This window comes from Pseudophryne corroboree, chromosome 5 (assembly GCF_028390025.1).
Source record: "Pseudophryne corroboree isolate aPseCor3 chromosome 5, aPseCor3.hap2, whole genome shotgun sequence".
In the NCBI taxonomy this organism is placed as follows: domain Eukaryota; kingdom Metazoa; phylum Chordata; class Amphibia; order Anura; family Myobatrachidae; genus Pseudophryne; species Pseudophryne corroboree.
This window is the reverse complement of record NC_086448.1, coordinates 289,396,405-289,418,206: the sequence shown is the minus strand read 5'-3', so window position 1 is coordinate 289,418,206 and position 21,802 is coordinate 289,396,405. Positions and strand designations below refer to the sequence as shown.

General features: G+C 44.7%; 1 protein-coding gene across 4 annotated transcripts in view; it reads right to left on the bottom strand.

Annotated features, from left to right (window-relative positions):
• Positions 1–21,802, bottom strand: part of ULK4 (unc-51 like kinase 4) — a 1,561,547-nt gene that overhangs the window by 685,836 nt on the left and 853,909 nt on the right. For all 4 annotated transcript variants that reach the window (XM_063922404.1, XM_063922401.1, XM_063922403.1 and 1 more), the window contains one exon: positions 8,868–8,960. In XM_063922404.1, the coding sequence (XP_063778474.1) occupies positions 8,868–8,960 (93 nt within the window). The remainder of the gene's footprint in view (positions 1–8,867; positions 8,961–21,802) is intronic.

Here is a 21,802-nt window from a genome sequence, read left to right as displayed (position 1 = left end):
TTGAGAAATTTTAATATAGATTTTTTATATGTTGACAGGGGCCATGAAGTACAGTTGAGAAGCCAGAAAGTAGGCTCCGAAGGAACCCCCGGATCCACTATCAATTTTGAAATTGCTATAACCTTATCCCAGAAGGGACGAAGCTCGGGGCAGCTCCACCAGATGTGCATCGGGGAGCCCTGATGATTGCTACATCTCCAACACGCATCTGTTACATTGGGAAACATTTTAGCTAATGTTTGGGGGCACCTATACCAGCGAGACAGGACTTTAAAGTGCGTCTCAAGGACCGAATAACTAGAGGAGCTGGCGAAGGTGGCTTGAAAGCTCTTCTCCCAGTCCTCCTCCGACAAGTCTATCTGCACGTCATGGCCCCAGTCTCTAGCATATTTGGGTAGATCTGGGAATTTATTCTCAAGCAGTATTCGATAGCACCTTGAGAGGAAGTGTGGTGGGCGAGAAGGCTCCAGGCAGAGGCTCTCAAAAGCTGTTAATGATCTACTCAGGCTCGGGCGTATAGCGCTCCCCATGGCAAAATGTTTTAATTGGAGATATTTCCAGATCTCTGAAGGCGATAGGTTCCACTTGGATTGCAGTAAGGGGAAAGGGACCATCTCTCTACGTTCCACCAGCCCGCCGACACGTGTCACCCCCGCCCTTTTCCAAGAGTCGAATCCCAGGCCTGAGGCAGCCGGTGGGAAATCTGGGTTGTTGAACAATGGAGTCAGAGGGGAATATTTAGAAGATATGTGTGGTAGTACCCTAAGTCTTCCCCAGCGTGTAAGTGTAGGGCCAATAGTAGGGTGATCCACACGTGGCAGCCTTGAGTGCCAGGGGTAGTATGCAATGGGGGCAGGCATCACCGTTCCCTCGATATGAACCCACTGTTTTATGTCATGTGGGCGCGACCATTCCATGATTCGGTGGAGAATAATGGCCTCATAGTACAGAGTAAAGTGCGGCAACTGAAGACCCCCCTTGTGTTTAGGGCGAAAAAGGATGTCGTGCCGGAAACGAGGTCGTTTATCTCCCCAGACGAAGTCCCTCACCGAATTATGTAAGTCTCTGAACCATGCTTTGGGAATGGATATCGGGAGCGCCTGGAGGAGATAAAGGACCCTCGGCAGAGCATTCATTTTGATGACACTAAGCCTCCCCAACCAGGACAGTCTTTTGTTGCCCCAATCCCGGAACTCAGAACGGAGTGAGGTCAGTAGTTTTTTGAAATTTTCGTCAAAAAGGCGTGATAAGTCTGTGAGGTAGGAGGAAATAGTCTAGTCTGGAGTAAATGTCGTGGGGTCTGGAGTAGAACGTATAGTCCCTGTCCCCGGGGTGTTGAAGCCGCCAGGTTTCGATCAGCTGGTGGTCGTGGAGGGACCGCCGCACCCCACGGTGCGATGCTAGGGAGGGCCTCGCCGGCGCCCCAGAGATGTCCACCTCTGGTTGGAGGGTCCAATTAAGATCGCCTCCAATAACTGGAATACCCGCTATTAAGGGGGCTACACGATTCAGAGCCTTCGCCAAGAATCTAGGTTGTGATTGGTTGGGAGCGTATAGGTTGATAAATGTATATGGCTGATCGAACAGTGTACATTTCACTAGGAGTATCCTGCCCTCCCCCAAGGATTCGGACGTTATATCTTGAAAAGGCAAACGTTTAGATAGCAAAATAGCTACTCCTAGAGATTTACTCTTGCTGTTGTTGTTGTAGAAAGAATGTGGGTAGTTACGGTCTTTGAGACCCGGGGCCACTCCCACTTTGAAGTGGGTTTCCTGTAAAAACGCCACATCAGCTCTGAATGCAAAGAGGTCCCTAAGCAGCCTCGAGCGTTTCTCCGGGACATTGAGGCCCTTCACGTTAAGAGAAACCAATTTTATATGTGTCAGTTTAGGATCTACCGCCATCGTCTGGGAACATATATGGAATGCTTAGTCCGACCCAGAAGACACGACTTCTCGCACAGTGGAGAGATACATAGTAGGGGGAGGGGGGGAGGAGAGGTAGAAAAAGAAACAGAAACAAAGAGAACATAGAGAAGGTAGGTCGACAGACCTAACATATGCAGATATCAGCTGAAAAAATAAACTGATTAAATGGCAACTCTACCGCCTCCTGGGAGCTCGGACGCGCTATTCGCGTCGGAGACCAAGAATACTCGGGCGGTGTAGGGGCGAACTGGGGGGGTCAGTGCCAGCCCCAGCCCCAACAGGGAATATAACATCACAATCAATAATACATCTGAACAGTTTGATCACACAACTAAGAAGAAACAACTACTGAAAATAAATGGATTTTAACCAGGAACAGGTGACTCCGACCCGTGCAGGTCTGGTGGACATTCGTTAAGTCGAGTACGTTCTCGGTACCCCGACCACCTCCCAACTGGGAGAGTGTGCCGCACGGCATGGAGATCCCCCGAGTCAGCGATAATTCCTTTAAGCTAAGGAAGGATCACCCGAAATTGCTCCAGTGAAAGTCCCGAACCAGGCTGCGATTTTCACCTCTTTGCCGATTGCGTGGAGGAACGCAGCTCCCTGGGGGGTCTCGGGTTGCGGTGGACCAGGTGCCAGTCGTTGTCAGGGTGGGTGAGTTCAGGTGGGGCGCCGTCGGTCAGAGGCTCCTGCCATTCTGGAAGAGAGACCTGTGGTATTCCCAGCGCTTGGCAGAAAAGGGGCAAATCGGAGGGGTCCTTAAAGGTATATAGAGTCCCATTGTGCGAGGTCTGTAGGCCAAAAGGGAAGCTCCATCGATATTTGATGCCCAGCTTCCGAAGTTCTGTAGTGAGCGGGTGTAAGGCTCTGCGCTTCTGAAGGGTCGTCCACGATAGGTCCTGGAAGATCTGGAGTTTATGAGAGGCAATCTCTATCACGTCCATGCGGCGGGTTTTGCGAAGGATCTCTTCTTTTTCCGTGTAGTAATGAAGACGACAGATAATGTCGTGAGGGCGATCAGACGGTGCGCCCCTGGGTCTCAAAGCTCGGTGGGCCCTGTCGAATTCGATTATGGAAGCGGGATCACGGCCCAAAATTTCATTGAAAACCGTCGTGAGGAAGTCAGTGAGGCAGGCAGGGGCAATATCCTCCGAAACTCCCCTGACCCTCAGGTTATTTCTTCTTCCGCGGTTATCCAAATCTTCTACACGGTCTTGGAGCTGTTGAAGGCAGGACGCCTGTTTGATAACGGTGGCCCTGAGGGCGTTATGTGCAGCTGCTGTGTCTGAAGAGAAGCCTTCCAGCGTAGACAGGCGGGAGCCGATGTGTGTTATTTCTACCTGAACCGCAGCGATCTCTGAGCGTACCGTTTCCCGGACTCTTCCTTCCAAGTGCTCAAAGTCCTGCTTAGTTGGTAGGGCCTGCAGCAGGGTCAGAATCTGGGCGAGACTTCCCGGGTCCGTCGTGGCGTGTGGGGCTGCCGTCTGTGATCCCACCTGGGAAGCCGAGTCCGAGTCAGGCGAGAAACGTGGGGTCGAGGGTAGGGAGGCAGCCACCGTAGGGGCGGAGCCCTGGGGGAGAAAAAATTGCTGCATATCTACCGAGGTCGGGGTATCCATTGCACGCGTCGGGGTGAGTGTATGTGGCCTCTTTCCTCTCCCTTGCGATCCTTTCTTTCCTCTCACCATGTGGCACCTTGGGTACGTCAGTAGAACATCAGAAGTGACGTTGTGTGATTAGAGCATCCTCCCGTCGGGGTCAGCACCGGCACGCCACCCCAGAGTCTAGGTGGCTAGCCGGCCATCAGTATAGGAGTAAACTTGCAAAAAAGAAACAGACCGGCCGCAGGGCCATGGGTTGAGAGATATTCCGGGTCCTCTACGGCAAAGCGATAGCAGCTGAGTGACACAGTGGGGGCCGGGCGCAGGAATGGCACGGATGACTGCCAGTATGCCCTCCACGTTTCAGGTGTCACATCACAGGGGCCCGAGGGGGCAGGGAGCATGCGTGTGGAGTGGGAGCAGTGAGCTGGCTAGAATAGGGGTGACAGGAGCCTGTGAGGCACTATATAATGTCACTGCTTATGAGTTGCAGTGGTGCTGCCAGTCCCAAGATGGCCGCCGGCTGGTCCCCAAGGCTGCAGCAGCCCACTGTCTCTCCCTCTGTCTCCCAAATGCAAGGGCCGGGTCAGTGGGGGTATTGGGGGTTGGAGCCTGGGTTATTGGCCCCACAGGAGGTCCCCTGCAGCAGCCGCTACGGCCGAGTAGTCAGCGGCACCAACCACAAGATGGCCGCCGCCACCGCCAGCCGCGGCCCTTACCTCGGGCGTCTCCGGCAGTCCGTGGTCTCTAGCTGGGGCCTCAGTGTATCCTGCAGAGCGTCCAGCGGTGGGGCGTGCTCCCAGAGCGGGGGAGCAAATCCGCCGAGCGGGCTGAGCGCTCCGGATCCAGCAAGGTGTTCCCTCCGGCGGCTCGCACTCCAAATCGAGGTCCCGGCCTCAGCACTGGAGGTAGGCCGCAATCCGCAGGGGGCAACACAGGGCCCCCCCGACTCCGCAGCTCTCACCTCCCAGCACCAGGTCGATTGGCAGGCTCAGATAGGTCCAGTGCAGTCGGTTGGCACTAAATATCGTGGGCCCAGGCACTTTAATAGGGATGGCCAAGCTGGAGCTCCACGTATTCCCAGCTTTCCCTGATGCCGGCCAAGCCACACCCCTGGGCATTATTTTTTACGCGTTTCAAATTTATAATCACTTTCAGGCCTGGTTCCAAGAATACTAAGGCTGATGCCCTGTCACGTAGCTTTCTTCCGGTTCACAATAACAATCCTGTTACCCCCATACTTCCATCTTCGGTCATCTGGGCGGGCCTCACACAAGATTTATTTACCCAGTTAAAACAGCTTCAACACCAAGCTCCTAGAATTACTCCTGCTGGTCGTCTTTACGTCCCTGAGTTTTTGAGAGCTACTGTTTTAACGGAATTCCATGATAACAAAGTTTCAGGGCATCCAGGAGTCTCTAAGACATTGGAGTTAGTCTCTCGCTCAGTATGGTGGCCTGGTCTTTCTAAAGACGTCAAGGAATTTGTTTATTCATGTCAGGTTTGTGCACAGCATAAGGTTCCCCGTTCCTTGCCCATCGGGCAACTTATGCCCTTAAATGTTCCTCTCAGGCCGTGGTCTCATATTTCCATGGATTTTGTGGTTGACCTTCCCCTTTCAGCCGGATTCCGAGTCATATGGGTGGCAGTGGACCGTTTTAGTAAAATGGCTCATTTTATTGCTCTTCCCCGATTGCCTTCTGCCCAAGGGTTGGCAGTTTTGTTTCTCCGCCATGTATTCAGGCTTCATGGGTTGCCTACTGATATTGTTTCTGATCGGGGTCCACAATTCATCGCACAATTCTGGAAATGTTTTTGTGCCTCATTGAAGATGAAATTGTCGTTAACATCCGGTTACCACCCACAATCCAACGGGCAAACCGAACGAGTTAACCAATCATTGAAACAATATTTGCGCTTGTATTCAGCCAAACTCCAGAATGATTGGTCCGAGTTTCTTCCGTTGGCTGAATTTGCTTACAATAATTCTTGTCATTCCTCCACTTCAGTTTTTGGTTTTCACCCCAGAGCTAATTCTTTTTTTCATCATTCCTCAGTCTCCTCGCTTACCTTAACCTCCCATCTCAGAGCCATTTGGAAAAAGGTGCATCTTGCTCTCAGAAAAGCGTCCTTTCGAGAGAAGAAATTTTCAGACAGGCTCCGACGTCCTTGCACTTTTAAGGTGGGAGATAGGGTGTGGTTGTCGACTCGCAACATCAGGCTTCGACAATCCTCGGCTAGACTGGGACCCAAATTTATTGGGCCATTTCTTATTATTAAAAGAGTCAACCCAGTTGCCTTTCGGTTACGTTTACCAAGATCTCTCAGGATTGGAAATACGTTTCATTGTTCCCTGTTGAAACAATACGTTTCTTCCAGTAGATTTCCTCGGAAGATCTCTCAGGGTAGATCTCCAGTGGATGTACAGGGACAACAGGAGTTCTTGGTAGAGAAGGTTCTCGATTCCAAACTGTCCCGGGATCGGCTGTATTTTCTGGTTCACTGGAAAGGCTATGGTCCGGAGGAAAGGTCTTGGGTCCTGGATAAGGATCTTCATGCCCCGAGGCTCAAGAGGGCATTTTTTCGGGAATTCCCTCAGAAACCTGGCTTTAGGGGTTCCTTGACCCCTCCTCAAGGGGGGGGTACTGTTAGGCGCCGGGGTCCGCTTGATGGTCTGCGCGGCCCGGCGCCTAGCAACTAGAGACGCCGTGCACGTACAGCCGCCGGCTCCCTAGCAACGCTAGACGCCGGGCGCGCTGAGCCGCACGGACCCTAGCAACGGGGACGCCACTGGCGGACCGCGTTCCCCGTTGCTAGGCTTTAGGAAATTAAGATATTCACCTGCTCTCTGGCCGTGCAGCAAGGCAGCTGCACGGCATTTATTCTAGTTGGGCAGACATAATCCGCCCTTCAAACGCGGCTGCCAAGGGCTCAAGAAACCATAGTCTCGCAGGGGATTTCTGACAACACGGGTGAGACAACAGAGTTAGGGCGCCAGGGGCTATTTTCCTGTCCTGCTCCCTTCCCCAGCATTCCGTTCCAGTGCTCCGGTCCTTGCCATAAGATCTCCTCTGACCAGAGTGCTGGAATCATAACAGTATGGAGGGTGTTCTAGCATTGCTATCTGTTTCTCGGCCATAAACTGTTTCACAGAGAGATCTGTGTGGGTTGGTGCATTGTCCTGATGGAGAATTAAACCATTTCTCCCCAACTCTGGCATCTTTCTTCTGATTCTTTCCTGTAAAGTTTCTAGAAATTTTTTGTAGTAATTTTAACTAACTGTTCTTTTGCACCTTTCGGTACCCAGTCTGAAAAAATAACACTCTTGATATCAAAGAAAACAATTAACATGGCTTTGGAATCTGGATTTGCTTTGACGTGCTTTCTTCATTCTTAGTGATTATGGTGTTTTCCAGTGCATGGACTGGTGTTTTGTCTCAGGATCATACCGGTAGACTAGTGTTTCATCACAGGTAACAACTTTGACTGAAAAATCCAAATTCACTTGAATTTGTTCTAATATGACTGTACAAAATCACTTTAGATTTTTTTTTTTCCTCGGCAGTGACCAGCCTTGGATCTATCTTAGCACAAACTTTTGTCATGTTAAGATTTTAATGCAAAACTTGCCTAACAGTTTCTTTGCCAATGTTTACAATTTCTGCTATCATTTGAAAGCTGAGTCAATGGTCAGTTCGAACTAATTTCTAATTTTTTCCAAATTTTTGTTCATTTTTGTTGTGTAAGGTCTTCCAAGACCTTCATCATCTACGACATCCTCACCATCGTCACTAAATACTTTGGCCACTTAAACACATGTGCACGTAACATACAATCTGCCCTGAAATCCTCAGTTACCATACTGAAAGACTTGCTGGGCATTTTGTTCAATTTAACAAAAAATTTGAATTCAACACGTTGCACTACTTTTGAACTAAACATAGGAAAAACACAACTTCTTAAAACACTGTGTTTCATCAAACTATCTGTGCATGAAGGGTAAAACTTGCAAAACTGTTTTGCGATAGTCGAAGGTCAATGTTCTCCAACTCACTTTTAACTCAAACAGTATGTTTTATTTTTTTAAAGTATTATTATTATTATTACATTTTATTTATAGGGCGCCAGAAGTGTTTCGCAGCGCCGTACAAAGGACAGTACAGGGAGAAAAAACTTAGCATATCAGTAAATAATTAACAAAGATGGAGTGCAGGTAAGAAAGAGCACCACAATTCTCAAAACATAATACAGCTTAGATGTAAGTAGCGAGGGAGTAATCATTGTACTACTTGGGGCTGGCGGCAATAGATAGAGAGGAGCCTTTACCAGTAGGAGAAAAAGCAGGTAAAGATGGTCGCTGAGTGAAATGTGTCGAGAAGAGGGCTTAGACAACAAGAGGAAAGAGGGCCCTGCCCTGAAGAGCTAAGAATCTAGTGGGGAGGGGCGACAGACAGATGACATGAGGTGCAAGCAAGCAGGAGGAAGCCTGATGGCGGTATGCAAGCAAAGCAGAGATGTTCAAGGCATGTGGCAGGGGGATGGAGGAGCAGCTTAAGGACTAAGTTATGCATTGGAGGGGTACACGTTGATAAATAGGTGGGTTTTCAGTGCCCGTTTGAAGCTTTGCAAGGTCGGGGAGAGTCTAATGGAGCGGGGGAGCGCATTCCACAGAAGGGGTGCAGCACGGGCAAAATCCTGAACTCGTGCATGCGAAGCAGTGACCAAGGCAGAGGAGAGACTCGTTATTTAATAGCAACACGTCGCATTTCTCTTTCTCATGGTCCCTGACTAAAAAGTACCCTGAACTTCAATGACCTAGAGTCAACTGAATTTGCACAGATTTTGCTTTGACAAAATACACAATAATGATGGCTTCAGGGTACCACATAGAGAAGCCCGTTTGGTCAAAATCAACCAGTCTGCATCATGTACAGGGCCCTTTATGTTTTACCCAAATGTATTATAACATAAAATATACAACTACAGCCGTAGCTGCCTATGTCCTGGCACCTAGTGTAAGACACACCTGTGTCAGTGTCTTCTCAACCTGGCTGCATATGTAGTTAGTGCATTGCAGTGTTGGATACTATCTTGTATGGAGCATACCACTGTCAGAGTTCAACTTGTGGAATTGCTTGGATGAATGTATTTGTCCAGTGACTGCTAGTTATGCCAGTATGTAACAGGTATGCATTCTGCTTATTATCATACATAATGCATCGGCATACTGGCCTGTCTGCTTGTCGACATTACAAATATAATGCTGACATTATATCATGCAAAAAGGAAAACTATTTTTTACACGAATCTTCACTTAATTCTATGAATGCTTACCTGATAAATGGAGGACTGTATTCAGTCAAAGGCACTAGCAATTTTAAAGCATACACAGGCACCGGGTCGGGTTCCGCAAGTATTCGTTCATATCTAGAAGAGAGTAATATAAGCTTTTTGAAGGATTCAAGCAACATTCATTTAATGATTACATAAAAAATGACAATACGTATGTGGATATTTGTAAACTACGCAAAAAATATATTTATATTTTATGAAAGATTTAGGGCCTTATTTCAGCATCATACTATAATGAGATGCGATCGCATTATAAAAGGGTTTACTGCACACGTGCAAACAGTGGGTGCAGGGTGTGCAAACAGTGGAGGCATAGCAATCAGGCATAGCATACAAATGGGCAAACAAACAAAACAATATCAAGCAAAGAAATTGCATCACCAGACCAACATGTTGCAAATGGCAGTGTAGTAAAAAGCAGAAAGTCAATTCATGCCCACTAAAAGTGGGCAGCATAACGGTGAGCCTAGCAATAAGCACTGTCTGCAGCTGGAGTTCATATGAAAATTAATCAGGAGACAGGCAGCACAGAAGACAAGCTCCAGGAAAGGCCAGCTGCAGCATGAATTGGCCAGGAGGAGGCGGCCAGAGAGGGGTTACTGGCGCAAGATGCAGAGGCCAGAGACATCCATCCATCTGCTGCAGCAGGAGACCAGAGCCACTCAGAGTCCTGGGGCAACAGCTGCAGCACCCAGAGGCAAAGATGGCCAGGGGCAGCAGAGATCTGCATCGGCAGGCAGGGAGCAGATGGAGACACTCACACCGAGAGAGGGATCGCTGACACCTGCAGTGCCTACAGAAGAAGATATCACCTCCAACAGCTGATGGTTTACTACTAATTGCCAGCAAATGTGAACCTGTTACCGTGGAGAGACTATATCATCTGCTCTTCCCTATTCTGGTAAAGTCCAGACACTGTGCCGCTGACACATATCTCACCCGTGCTGGGAGTACGAGACAACGGCTTTGTGCATCCAAATTGTGCCGCGCGACGGGGAACAGCACACAGCAGACCACACCGCTAACAGCAATCTCACCCGTGCAAAGGGTGATACAGAGCGGGTCTGTATTATCAACTTTGTGTCGCAAGGACAACCAACATTGGTGCAGTGAGTAGAAATGACCATCAAATACAAATCATTGCAAACTCACTTTATTGATACAGTAGAACAAAGTGAATGGACACTTCTCATTTAGAGTCTAGAGTTCAGGACACTTTTTTTGAACAAATGTGGGCTGCTAATTAAGCTTAAGGGACTGACAGAACTATCCTGAGAGTCTCCTATTTATGAGTATCAGCGATTTCCTTTTAAATTTATTTTATTAGTGATATTCTTCCCTATATTTACTGTGTATATTATACACACCAGAGGTATTAAAGACCTCAGGTTGAAATCAATTATCATACATGTTGGTCTATATTACTGTTTTTATTTTTTGTTGTGTAATAAATTGTGTTTCTATAATTCTCTGGTTGCATCATTGGACTGAGCGCCTACCTGGAATTTTTTTGCATTTGTCAGAAAAACCGGCACTTGACGAAAAACGCATGGATCGGCGGATTAGCGGCCAATTCCGTCAGTACTTTGGCCCTTTTCGACAATACTGATTCGACTTAAAAAAAAGTTGGATCAGCATTGTTGAAAACGGCCAAAAACTGTCAGAATTACCCGCTAATTGAGTACTGAACTGTTGGATCCTCTCCATCGGAGAGGATCAGACAGTCATTGAATAGACCCCATAAGTTTAAGTGCACACACAGCATATTCGCTCAGCCCTATTACAATTGAAAAAGTGCTAAGTGTGGCTATATGATCTCCTGTAGTTATTAAATAATGTTGGTTTGGTGGTCAGTGGTTCTTTGGGTATATAAAGGGGAATAAATCATACTTGCAGAAAGTTTGGAAGATTCCTGAATCCTGTACACTTCCCTAGTGAAGCAGACCGGGTTTATGACATGGTTCACTGCAATCATGTCAACATGGATACACCTTCCACCAAGTGACACCATAATTTATTGTATTGCACCATAGATGGAACAATTACACCCCCTGCACTTACCACTTGAATAGTTCATTCCATCTGTGGCCTTGCACCGGTGCAAGGAGTGCTCTCTCTTAAAATGACCCTGAAAGCTTATGTTATATTTGGAGATTCGTTAAGTCATTTGTGTCACATGACACATTATTAAAGTGAATAGGCCTGCGTACTTTGTACCTGATCGTCCTCCGCAAATTACTGATGGCCTGACATAATTACAGAGCTCTTTCTAAAGACCTATGTATTATGCTTTAGTACAGGTAGTTAAAATTAAAGTGTGCTGAAAGTAATATAATTTTTCATTTAATTTTTCAGTTTAAAAGTACTGTTTTGCTTTTATTCTTTTATAGTGTTCCGCATTTCCTTTGCCAATTATTTTATAGTAATTGTGTTGCAATTTCTACAAGGTCAGGGAATGGAAAAAAATGCATTTGACATAGAAAATAAACCATTGTACTAAGACACAAAGTTCCAAGCATATTTCAGATATTTATAAAAAGAACAAATATATGGGCTCGGTTATGCATGCGTAAACAAGCAGCGGGTTATAGTAATTCAAAGCAAAAGCAATTTCTATACCCTTCAGAAGAAAGAAAAATTTATTAAAACAGTGCAACCATAATATGGAGATTAGTAAATATTTTACATTAAGCTAAAAATGCTGAAAGGCTAGACTCTCACATAGCAACATGTTTATAATAAGTGAATGATGTGTTTTCAAAGTGAATGGATTTTACATGTACATCAAAGACCTCCTCCACTTGGAGAAATAGATCTTTTTTTATTTATTTATTTTATAATTTTTATTAAGGAGAGGTTGTCCATACACATACATCGCCACTTGCAAAAGGAACAAATGCTTTTACACAAATTTAAATTGTACATAAGATTTACATGTTTAAGCAATGTAAATATTTTAACATAAGCTGTGGTATGTTGCGATATAGAAATGCAGATGTTTCATAAAAGACCAATCTTTTCAATTTTCTATTAAAACAAAATGTAACTTGAAGCATATCATCAGAATTGAACATCAAACATTCAAAGTCATTTGTGTTTTTATTTAAACACAGTTATTGATTACATGTCTAATATAAAAGAGAGAAGAGCTGAAAAAAAGAGGAAATGGAAAGGAAACAAAGGGAAGTAGAAAGAAGAAAGAAGAAAGAAGAGTAGAAGAAATAAGACAAAATATTTAAGAATCTGGTCATCAGGCATTTATTGAGTCTTCAAAGTAATAAAAGCCTAAAAAGCACTAACGTATCTGCACATTTGTTTCATATGGTAGAGAATCTATATATTTGTCCCATAATAATAATAATAATAATAATAATAATAATAAAAATGTACGGGTATCTTTGTACAACAAAGTTTCTATCCAGTCCATTTTAAAGATTTTATTTTTTTTCCTGGAACATTGTAATATTAGGAGGAGTAGAAGAGATCCACCGATGTAAGATACACTTACAGGCTACTGATGAAATGATTGTTAAAAGTTTATTTGTTGGAAAAGATAGTTTGATGTTTGCACTTAAAATTCCCAACACCACCCATTCAGGTGTTAATTGACAATCCTGTGATATGTTAGAGACTACAAAATTTAGAACTTGTTTCCAAAATCGTTTGATTGTGTGGCAGCCCCAAAGATTATGGAACAGATTAGTTGATACAGATGAACATTTTAGACAGAGGAGTCAGTAATACCTAAACGATTTGCTCTCATAGGTGATAAATATCATCTATAAAATATTTTGAGCAACATTTCTTTATACAAGACTGCATATAAAGATTTCATAGAAAATGTGAGAGTAGATATGATTGTATCTAGTTGTATATGAGGAAATTGTTCATGGCAGGCCAAAATCCCCATACAAAATTCGAAAGAATGAAGGAGAGCGGACTAATGAATAAAAGTAAGAGATTGGATTTGAAGGATGCGAAGGTAGTAAAAAAATCATTATCTAAACCATTACACCAGTTGGTAGGTGTCAAGTTGTGCAAGACATATCGCGTATAATGTCTGGCCTGAGATATCGCAAAAATGTGATTATTTTTTTTTTGTAAAGTTATATTTTCCAAAAATGTGTTCCTGTAATACTAAAGCCAGATTTGAAGAGATAGTTACTTTTCTAATGGGGGATAGACATAGATCCTTCAATGAATTAAAAGGTTGATGTGCCTTTCCTCTTTGAAATTTCCTTTCCTCTTTGAAATTCTGGGTTACCCAGAAAAGGGAGAAATAAAGAATGTTGGTATTGTAATTTCCAATTCTTCCACAGCCTATACCACACCGATCTTGTGGGCATTAATAAAAGATTATCGAGATAGGAATGTGGGATATCTTTTTTAGCCATATGTAGAAAAGCAATAATATGAATCTCAGGAATAAGCTGTTGTTCTATGGTAGCATTAGCATAAATATTATGAGATCCAATCTTTTATGTATTTGCATATATCAGCTTGATTATAAAACAATAAATGGGAAAAATGAATACCACCTTCCAATCTTCTTTTTCGCTAAATTTTTAGACTAATTTTTGGCTTATTACCATTTCAAATTAATTGGCGAAATGTAGTGTTCAGAGACTTCTCATCTTAAGTAGTAAGAATCAATGGTAAGACCTGTAGCGCATATAGTAATTTAAGGAAAACTGTCATTTTTATTAATTGAGCTCTACCCATGAAAGAAAGTTGCAAATTACTAAATTTTTTAAGTTCGTTCGTGATTTTGTTAATTATTTTCGATATGTTAAGTGAGTATAATAAGGATATATTTTTTAGTAGTTGGATTACTAAATATGAAATACTGGTAGGGGACCAGGAAATATTAATATTTCTTGCCCAAACAGGACATGTTGTCTGTGTTAAAGACAGTGCCGTTGATTTTTGAAAATAGTTAAACCCGATATAAGACCAAAATGTTTAATAGTATCCGTAAACTGTGTTTAGTATTAGAAATAAACAATAATAAATCATCAGCAAAAGCTAACAATATGAGAGAATGTGATCCAATCTTGATACCTTTTTTTTTTAAAAACATTTTATTGAAGAACTGCACAACATACAAAAAATATATGCACAAATAAAGAGTAGATCTGCAACAGCAAGTGAGTAAATGCGTACATTAAACTTATCAGATAAACAGACAGAAATGACTGATGAGGGGATCACACACTACGCACATAGTGTACAAACACATATCAAATAAAAAGGCAACAACAAAATCAATTTCAAACAGTGTCAAAGAGAACTCAAAAAGGAGGACAGTTCGAGGAGGGCATCTCCAAGTTGTACCAGGAAGTAAGTAATACCTCTTTCCGCATTATCTCTCTTTGGGCCAGAGGCAAAGTTTTTCTATAAGACAACCAGATTTGAAAAAACTTGTCTGCATGCCGTACAAGTACTAATTAATTATAGGTTACAGGCCACATGTGGAGGATATGTAGTGGGTTTCATGTGCAGTAAACTAGGGAGGAGAATGTCTGGACAAAAGGCTTGTTCCAAATCAGTATTTGCAAAATCAGAGGATCATTGTAACCAATCAACTGCTATTCTGCATTGCGCTGCTAAAACACAACTGCGTATACAAGGCAAGTTAATACCCCCATAGTGTTGACTTTGGCTTAATTTACAAAGAGTAATTCTAGGCTTTTTCCCGGCCCATATGAATTTACTCATGGCCGTAGACAGTAACCGAATGTCTCAATCCTTAAGCATAACAGGGAGCATTTGTATAGGATAAAGCAATCTGGGGAATGAGATAATTTTAATTAAATGGCATCTGCCAATGTATGAAAGCGGGAGGTGTTTTCAAGATCGAAAATCTGCCATAATGCGAGACATTACTGTCGGGAAATTAACCGTGTAAAGATCAGATGGAAGCACCGGAATATTAAGACCCAAATATTTCAGAGAGGAGCGCACCCAGTTAAAAGGAAAACGGCAATCCCACCGCTCCACAGCTTTTGAATGTAATGCCAAGGCCTCCGTTTAAGATTCATTTATCTGGAACCCTGAAATGGACTCAAAGGTATGAAGCAGCCTTAGAAAACTGGGGAAGGCTTCCTGAGGGTTGGCAAAATACAATAACAAGTCGTCAGCCGAGACTTTAAGCTCATGAAGACCAATTTTTATGCCTAGCCAATTAGTATTGTTGTAAAATTGCCTAATGAGGGGATCTAGGGCTAAGTTGAAAAGCAGGGGAGATAAAGGGCAACCCTGCCGAGCGAGAAAATATCAGTGTTCAGGCCGTTTACTGTGAGAAATGCATGCGAAAAAGCCGGATAAAATAGGAACCAAAATTTTTTTTTTTTTTTTGAAAATAAGTTTTATTGGTTTATGCATTAAGAATCACAAAGGCATAAGCGTTAGACAACATTTTTAGATCATTACAGAGTGTGTAACATATTGAGGCAGTATAGAAGATAGAAACCGCTATGAACACTTTCTAACAGCACAGGTCGTGATGATCCTGTTTATCGAATAACAAAGAAAGTAAGTGGGAATTTCAATATAGTTACGGAAAGAGCAAAACGCTAGAAGAAGGAAAAAGAGTAAGAGCAAGATAAAATAAAGAGGGGTGGGGGGGTTGGGAGCGTCGGCCACACAGGGCTGGTCACTAGATCGATGTCTGCCATCCGTATAGAGAGCGGATCAGATGGTTGTCAATGGCAATTCAGCTTTGAAATGCGTTGTCCATGGCGTCCAGGTGTGTATAAAAGTGACTGAGGTGTCATGTAGGGCAGCCGTGATGCGTTCTAGCTTATATGTGGTCCATATAGCATTAACAGTGGCGGGAAGAGTAGGTGGTGAGGTGGACTTCCAATTTGCTGCTATTTGGCATTTGGCTGTATTTAGGATGTGTTTAATTAGTTTTAGTAGGTGGCTTGGTGTGTCTAGGATTGGTCGTGAAAGTAGAGAGTAAGATGGGGAGACTGGAACGACCACATCAGTGATTTCCAGTATTAGTTTATGAATTTGTCGCCAGTAGCGCCGGGCAATCCCACAGGACCACCAAACATGCAGCATGGTCCCCCTCTGTCCACAAAGTCTCCAACATCTGTCAGAGCAGGACGGATAAATAGCCTGAAGTCTAGACGGCACAAGGTACCATCGGTAATAAATTTTATAAGAATTTTCTTTGATACGAACCGATAAGGAGCTCATAGCGATTTCTTGTCTGATGTCAGCCCACTCTTCTATCGTCAAAGCCTCCCCCATATCCCTTTCCCATGCTATTTCATGAGACTCTTTTGCAGGGGAATTGTGTGATAGCAAGATTTGGTAAATGGCAGATAGCAAACCTTTTGTAGAACGTTGCCCACAACATAAAGATTCAAATGCAGTTTTGGGTGAAGGGTGAGCAGTGTGTCTTAGAGTAGAGTAAAGGTGACGAATTTGTAGGAATTGATAGAAGGATGAGTGAGGAAGAGAGAATCGTGATTGCAGGTCCGCAAACAAGGGGAATGAGGAAAGGGGTGCCAGGTCGATCAAGAAAAGGACATTGTGAGATGTCCAGTGTTTAAAAGCAAGGTGGTTGATGCCAGGGGGGAACTTGGAGTTGTTCCACAGGGGGGTCAGCAACGGATTATAGGAACGAAGACGATAGTAGCGGGTGCATTGATCCCACACTGATAGTGCAAAGCGCATCGTCGGTAACAAGAGAGACGAGGCCGGGCGGTAGCGGGGCTCGCACCATAACAGGGTTGAAGGAGAGTATACATTTATTACTTGAGCTTCCAAGAGAGTCCATAATCTCTGTTCAGGAGGTGAGTGCCATAGTGCACAGGAGGCCAAATGTGTGGCACGATAATAGTTGATCAAATCCGGCATACCGAGGCCCCCTGAGTCTCGATGTTGCTGAAGTATTCATATCTTGACTCTGGGTTTCTTTCCAGCCCAGATGAAGATCGAGAGATCCCTTTGCAGATTCTTTAATATTTTGGTCGGTATATGGATAGGGAGGGTCTGCCAAAGATATAGCAAGCGTGGGAGTATATTCATTTTGATAGCAGCTATACGTCCAAGCCAAGAGATAAAGAATTTATTCCAGCCCCCAAGGTCAGTACGTATAGAAGCGAATAGACGCGGGAAGTTTGCCGTATATAATGATGCGTGAGACTTTGTTAGGTAGATTCCTAGATACTTAATTTTAGTGTGTTGCCATTTAAACGGGTAAGAGGATTGAAGGAGGCGTAGATCCCGGGGAGTCACATGTATATCTAGGATTTCTGTTTTGTTAGCGTTGAGTTTGTAATTAGATAGACAGCTATAAGATTGAATCTCCTCAAACAGGTGTTGTAGAGATATATGTGGGTCAGTTAAGGTAAGGATGACGTCATCCGCATATAGCGCTATCTTGAAGTCATGATTTCCCACCTTAATGCCCGAGATGTTGGTATTCAACCTGATTTTGGCTGCTAACGGCTCTATCACCAGAGCGAATAGCAATGGAGAAAGTGGGCAGCCCTGCCGGGTGCCATTTCTAATAGAGAGTGATGGGGAAGCCAGGCCGTTGACGAGGATGGAGGCTGAGGGATTATAGTAAAGTGAGGTGACAGCATTATAAAAGGCTCCATGCACGCCCATGTTCTCCAAAGTTTGGCGAATAAAAGGCCATGCTACCCTATCAAAGGCTTTCTCTGCATCCAGAGCCACCACCAGGGTCGGAAGGGACTGCCGTTGAGAGAGATGTATAAGGTTGATAAGCCGGCGAGTATTGTCCGCCGCCTGTCGATTAGGTATAAAGCCGACTTGGTCTGGATGTATTAGGGTCGGTAGAAATGGAGCTAATCTATTCGCAAGAATTTTAGCGAATAATTTAAGGTCTGTATTTAACAATGAGATGGGTCTATAATTAGTCATTTCAAGCGGGTCACGGTCAGGTTTGGGTATAACGATAATGTTAGCCCTGGTGGTTGCTGCATCCAGGGAGCCTAGTTCCAGTAAAGAGTTGAATAACAAGTGAAGCATGGGGAGGAGTGGGTGCGCAAATTTTTTGTAATAGATGGCCGTATAGCCATCGGGACCTGGGGCAGAGGAACGGCGCAATTGGGAAATTGTGACCAGAATTTCCTCGTTGGAGATAGGGGCGTTAAGCGTTTCTAAGTCTGAAGCAGAAAGTTTTGGTAAGTGACATGTGGTGAGGTAATGTTGGATGTTGGAGATGTGAGATGAATCAATAGTAGTAAGTGGGGGTAAGTTGTAGAGTGATTCATAATAATCATGAAATTGCGAGGCCATAATTTTGGGGTCACAGGTCACGGTTCCGTCAGAGCATTTCAGAGCGAGTATGCGGTTTTGTGTCCTTTTAGCTCGGAGGCGACGAGCCAACAAGGTGTCAGCTCTATCTGATTTTTCATAGAATTTCTGGCGGATCCATAGGAGAGATTTAACCATTTTTTTCGTGAGAATTTGTGACAGCTGTCCCTTAAGTGAGAGGATCTTAGTGTAAAGACGCTTTTTCGGAAAGCGCTGGTGAAGAAGGGTTAGAGAAGTTAGTTCCGTTTCCAAGTCGTGAATACGTTTAGTCTCTATCTTCTTGTGTGCTGAGGCAAGATTGATAAGGTGGCCACGAAGCGTTGCCTTATGAGCCTCCCATAGCACAGGAACCAAAATTTTGTAGGTCAAAGAGTCAAAATTTTGTAGGTCAAAGAGATTCCAGGAAACCCAGTCAAAGGCTTTATCGGCATGGCAGCTAACCAATAAAGAACTTCCCCCAGTTACTCTTGTGGATTGGGTAAGAGCAACGACCACTTGCCTATTATGATGTACGGAGGACCTGCCTTTCACAAAACCAGATTGGGAAGGGTGAAGCAACTTTGGAAGCAATAACTGTAAATGCTGCGCCAGCAAGGTAGTGAATAGTTTTAAATCTTGTTTTAGCAAAGAGATGGGGTGGTAGGACTGTATTAAAGTGGGATCTTTCCCAAGTTTGGGTATCAGGATAATGCGGGCTTGAGTAAAGGAGGGAGGTGGTGTTATGTTCAACGTACTTGGAACCCAAAAGATTGGGTGGCAATAGAAGAGTTCAGAGTACAGATACGTGAAGCTGCGGTAGAACGGAGATACGCAGCTACCCCTAAAAAAAAATCCCTGACTTCGTTGTCCTTCCCAGTGGTCGATTAACGCCTGCAAGACTATGGTTTCTTGTGCCCATGGCAGCCGCGTTTGAATGGGCGAATTAGGTCCGCCCGACTCCGATGCCCCCGGTCTTAATAGGTGACAAGGCGTTAACCGAGACAGAGAGAACAAGGGGAAAAACTACGACAGACACGACAATAAAGGAGAAGACTACAGAAAATAACTAGTTTATGTGTGGCGCGGCCGCCAAGAAAAACAACAAACCAAAGTAACGCTGACCAAGTGCCGAATACGAACCCGTCGTAGTACGGCAAGGACAACAGTTGCGGAAACCTCAACAGCAAAACACAATGACTAGAGAATAAGGAGAATGCGGCATCAGCCGTAAGGTGTGGCAGAGCCGCTACTCACGACACCGGGAAAGGTGCACGCAGGAAGCAACCAGGATCCCAAGGGTCAAGATCACTCGGCTTTAAGGCAGGAATTAATTCTCAGGACCGGACTCAGGAAAACAGGACTCAGGATACTGGAACATACAGGCTGTAAGCAGGAACACTCCAAAGGCAGGTACAGGCTCCACAGGAAGCTATCACCGGCGAGGCTGCACCGTCCTGGCTCCCATAAAAAAGTCCTACTGACCAATCATGGGAGAGCCAGTCAGGCCAGCCCCCCGGATCCTAATAGCCTCAGCTGTAACGTGGCTTGCTGAGCGCGGCATCCAGGGTGCTTAGTAACAGCCGGGACCGAAGTGCAGGGCGGCCGCCTGGCATTCCCAGTTGCTAGGCAACTGGCTGGAGATGGACACTCAGCGGCGGAAGTGATGTGCTGGCCCTGCTGCCTATTAACGGCCGGGAGCCGGCGTGTCCCACTACACCCACCACCGCTAACAGGTGGGGCTTGGCCAGAAAAAATCGAATTAAAGAGGGCAACTAAATGAGGGATGATATGAGGAGCCAATAATTTATAATATCATGCGGATAAGCAATCGGGGCCCGGAGACTTACCATTGGTTAGGCGTTTTATCACAGATAAAATTTCTAAGTCATTAGTAGGGGCGGTAAGAGATTCATGTTCCTCATCCGTCATAACAGGTGAACCTGCCAATCTGAGGAAGGACATACCTAAGGAAGGGTGATCCGGTGGAGCAGCGTACAATGTCTTAAAATAATAAAAAAAAAAGAATCTTATTTCTGAGGGAGCAGTTAGAACCTTTCCGTCTGAGAGAATATGCAAGACATTAAATGGGGGATGCTGACTTCTAACCACGTAAGCCAACAATTTGCCTGACTTATTACCCCATCTAAAGTAGCAATGTTTTTGAAAATCTAATACACATTGGGCACACTCGGTACATAAAGTGTCATAAAGATGTTTAGTGGTCAAGTATGTGTGGCGAGTCTCAGCAGTGTCAGATCTCAACATATTTGCATAGGCTGTGGTCAAGGCCTGTCCAAGATCTGTATACCTCTGATTAAGAACTCTCCGTTTATGGGCAACATAATTAATTATATGACCACGCAATACCGGTTTTGATGCGGCCAAGAACAAATTAATGTTGTCCATGTGTTGCAGATTGTCATCCACATACAGTAATTTAGAAAATGTTTTTCTAAACCTAATTTGAAGTCAGGGGAGTCAAATAGATACGATGGAAATCTCCAATTAAATGAAGTCAGTGAGGGATTAGAAAGGGATAGGGTGAACCTGGTAGGGGCGTGATTGGAGAAGGAAATATTTTCCACCTTAGTTTGAGAGACCATGGAAAGTAAATGTGTAGGCAAAAGCCAAAAGTCAATTCTAGTGGAGGTGTGGTGAGGATGAGAATAAAAGATATATAGCCACTGCTGTAGCGCTGCTCTCCCCAGTCTGGCCGCGGCTCTCCCCCGTCTCCCCCTCCCGTCTGTCTGCCTCACAGTCGTCACTCGCAAAGTCTCGCTTGCTGGAGCCGGGCGGACGCTGCTGTGAGCGGCGGCTGTGACATGCTCCAGTGGTGCTCAACCCGTCTACCCGCGGCTCCCCGTCTCCGGCGCTGCCTTTCCCCATCTCCAACACTGCACACCGGGGGAAGGGGGGGGGGGGGTCTGGCTGCCTGCGGCTCCCCGCGGCTCTCCCCCCTCTCCTCCACTAAGGTCCCTAATCTCAGTCCGACATTTTTTTATGTCGGACTGAGATGGTCGGAAACGGGGCCAAATCCTGTTGAATTTGGCCCCGTTTCCCTTAAAAGTACGTGAATCGGCAGCTATACCGCCGATTCACGTACTATTCGACCAGTCAAATTCCCCAACTTGTCGAATAAAAACAGCTGGGATTGAATAGGTCGAATCACGATTCGACATTAAAAAGTCGAAAACTGCCGTCTTTTCGACAGACGGCAGCTTTCGACGCCAATTGAATATACCCCTATGTAGCATCTAGCCGTGCATATGAAACATGCTATAAGTGGTGATACTTATTTGTATCATTATTTCATATCTTCAAGTATGAGGAATTATGGATGTTGCCTATGGATAATAGCATGTTGCTTCTCATATAGGTCCTTGTTTACTTTAAAGGAGACAGGAATTGTAAGGCTGTTTAAGTATACACTGCAATTATCTGTGATGGCATTATGGATTATAATTTACCCTGTAAAAGCCAGGATATGATAGAAATAATGTGCAGTGAGGTGTGACAGTGGTTAGTATTGCTGTCTCATGGAAGAGACATCACAGCTTAAATTCCAACCAGGACCTTATCTACAAGGGTTTTGTGTGTTCTTTCCATACTCCGGATGAGTTTCCAATGTGTGCTCCAGT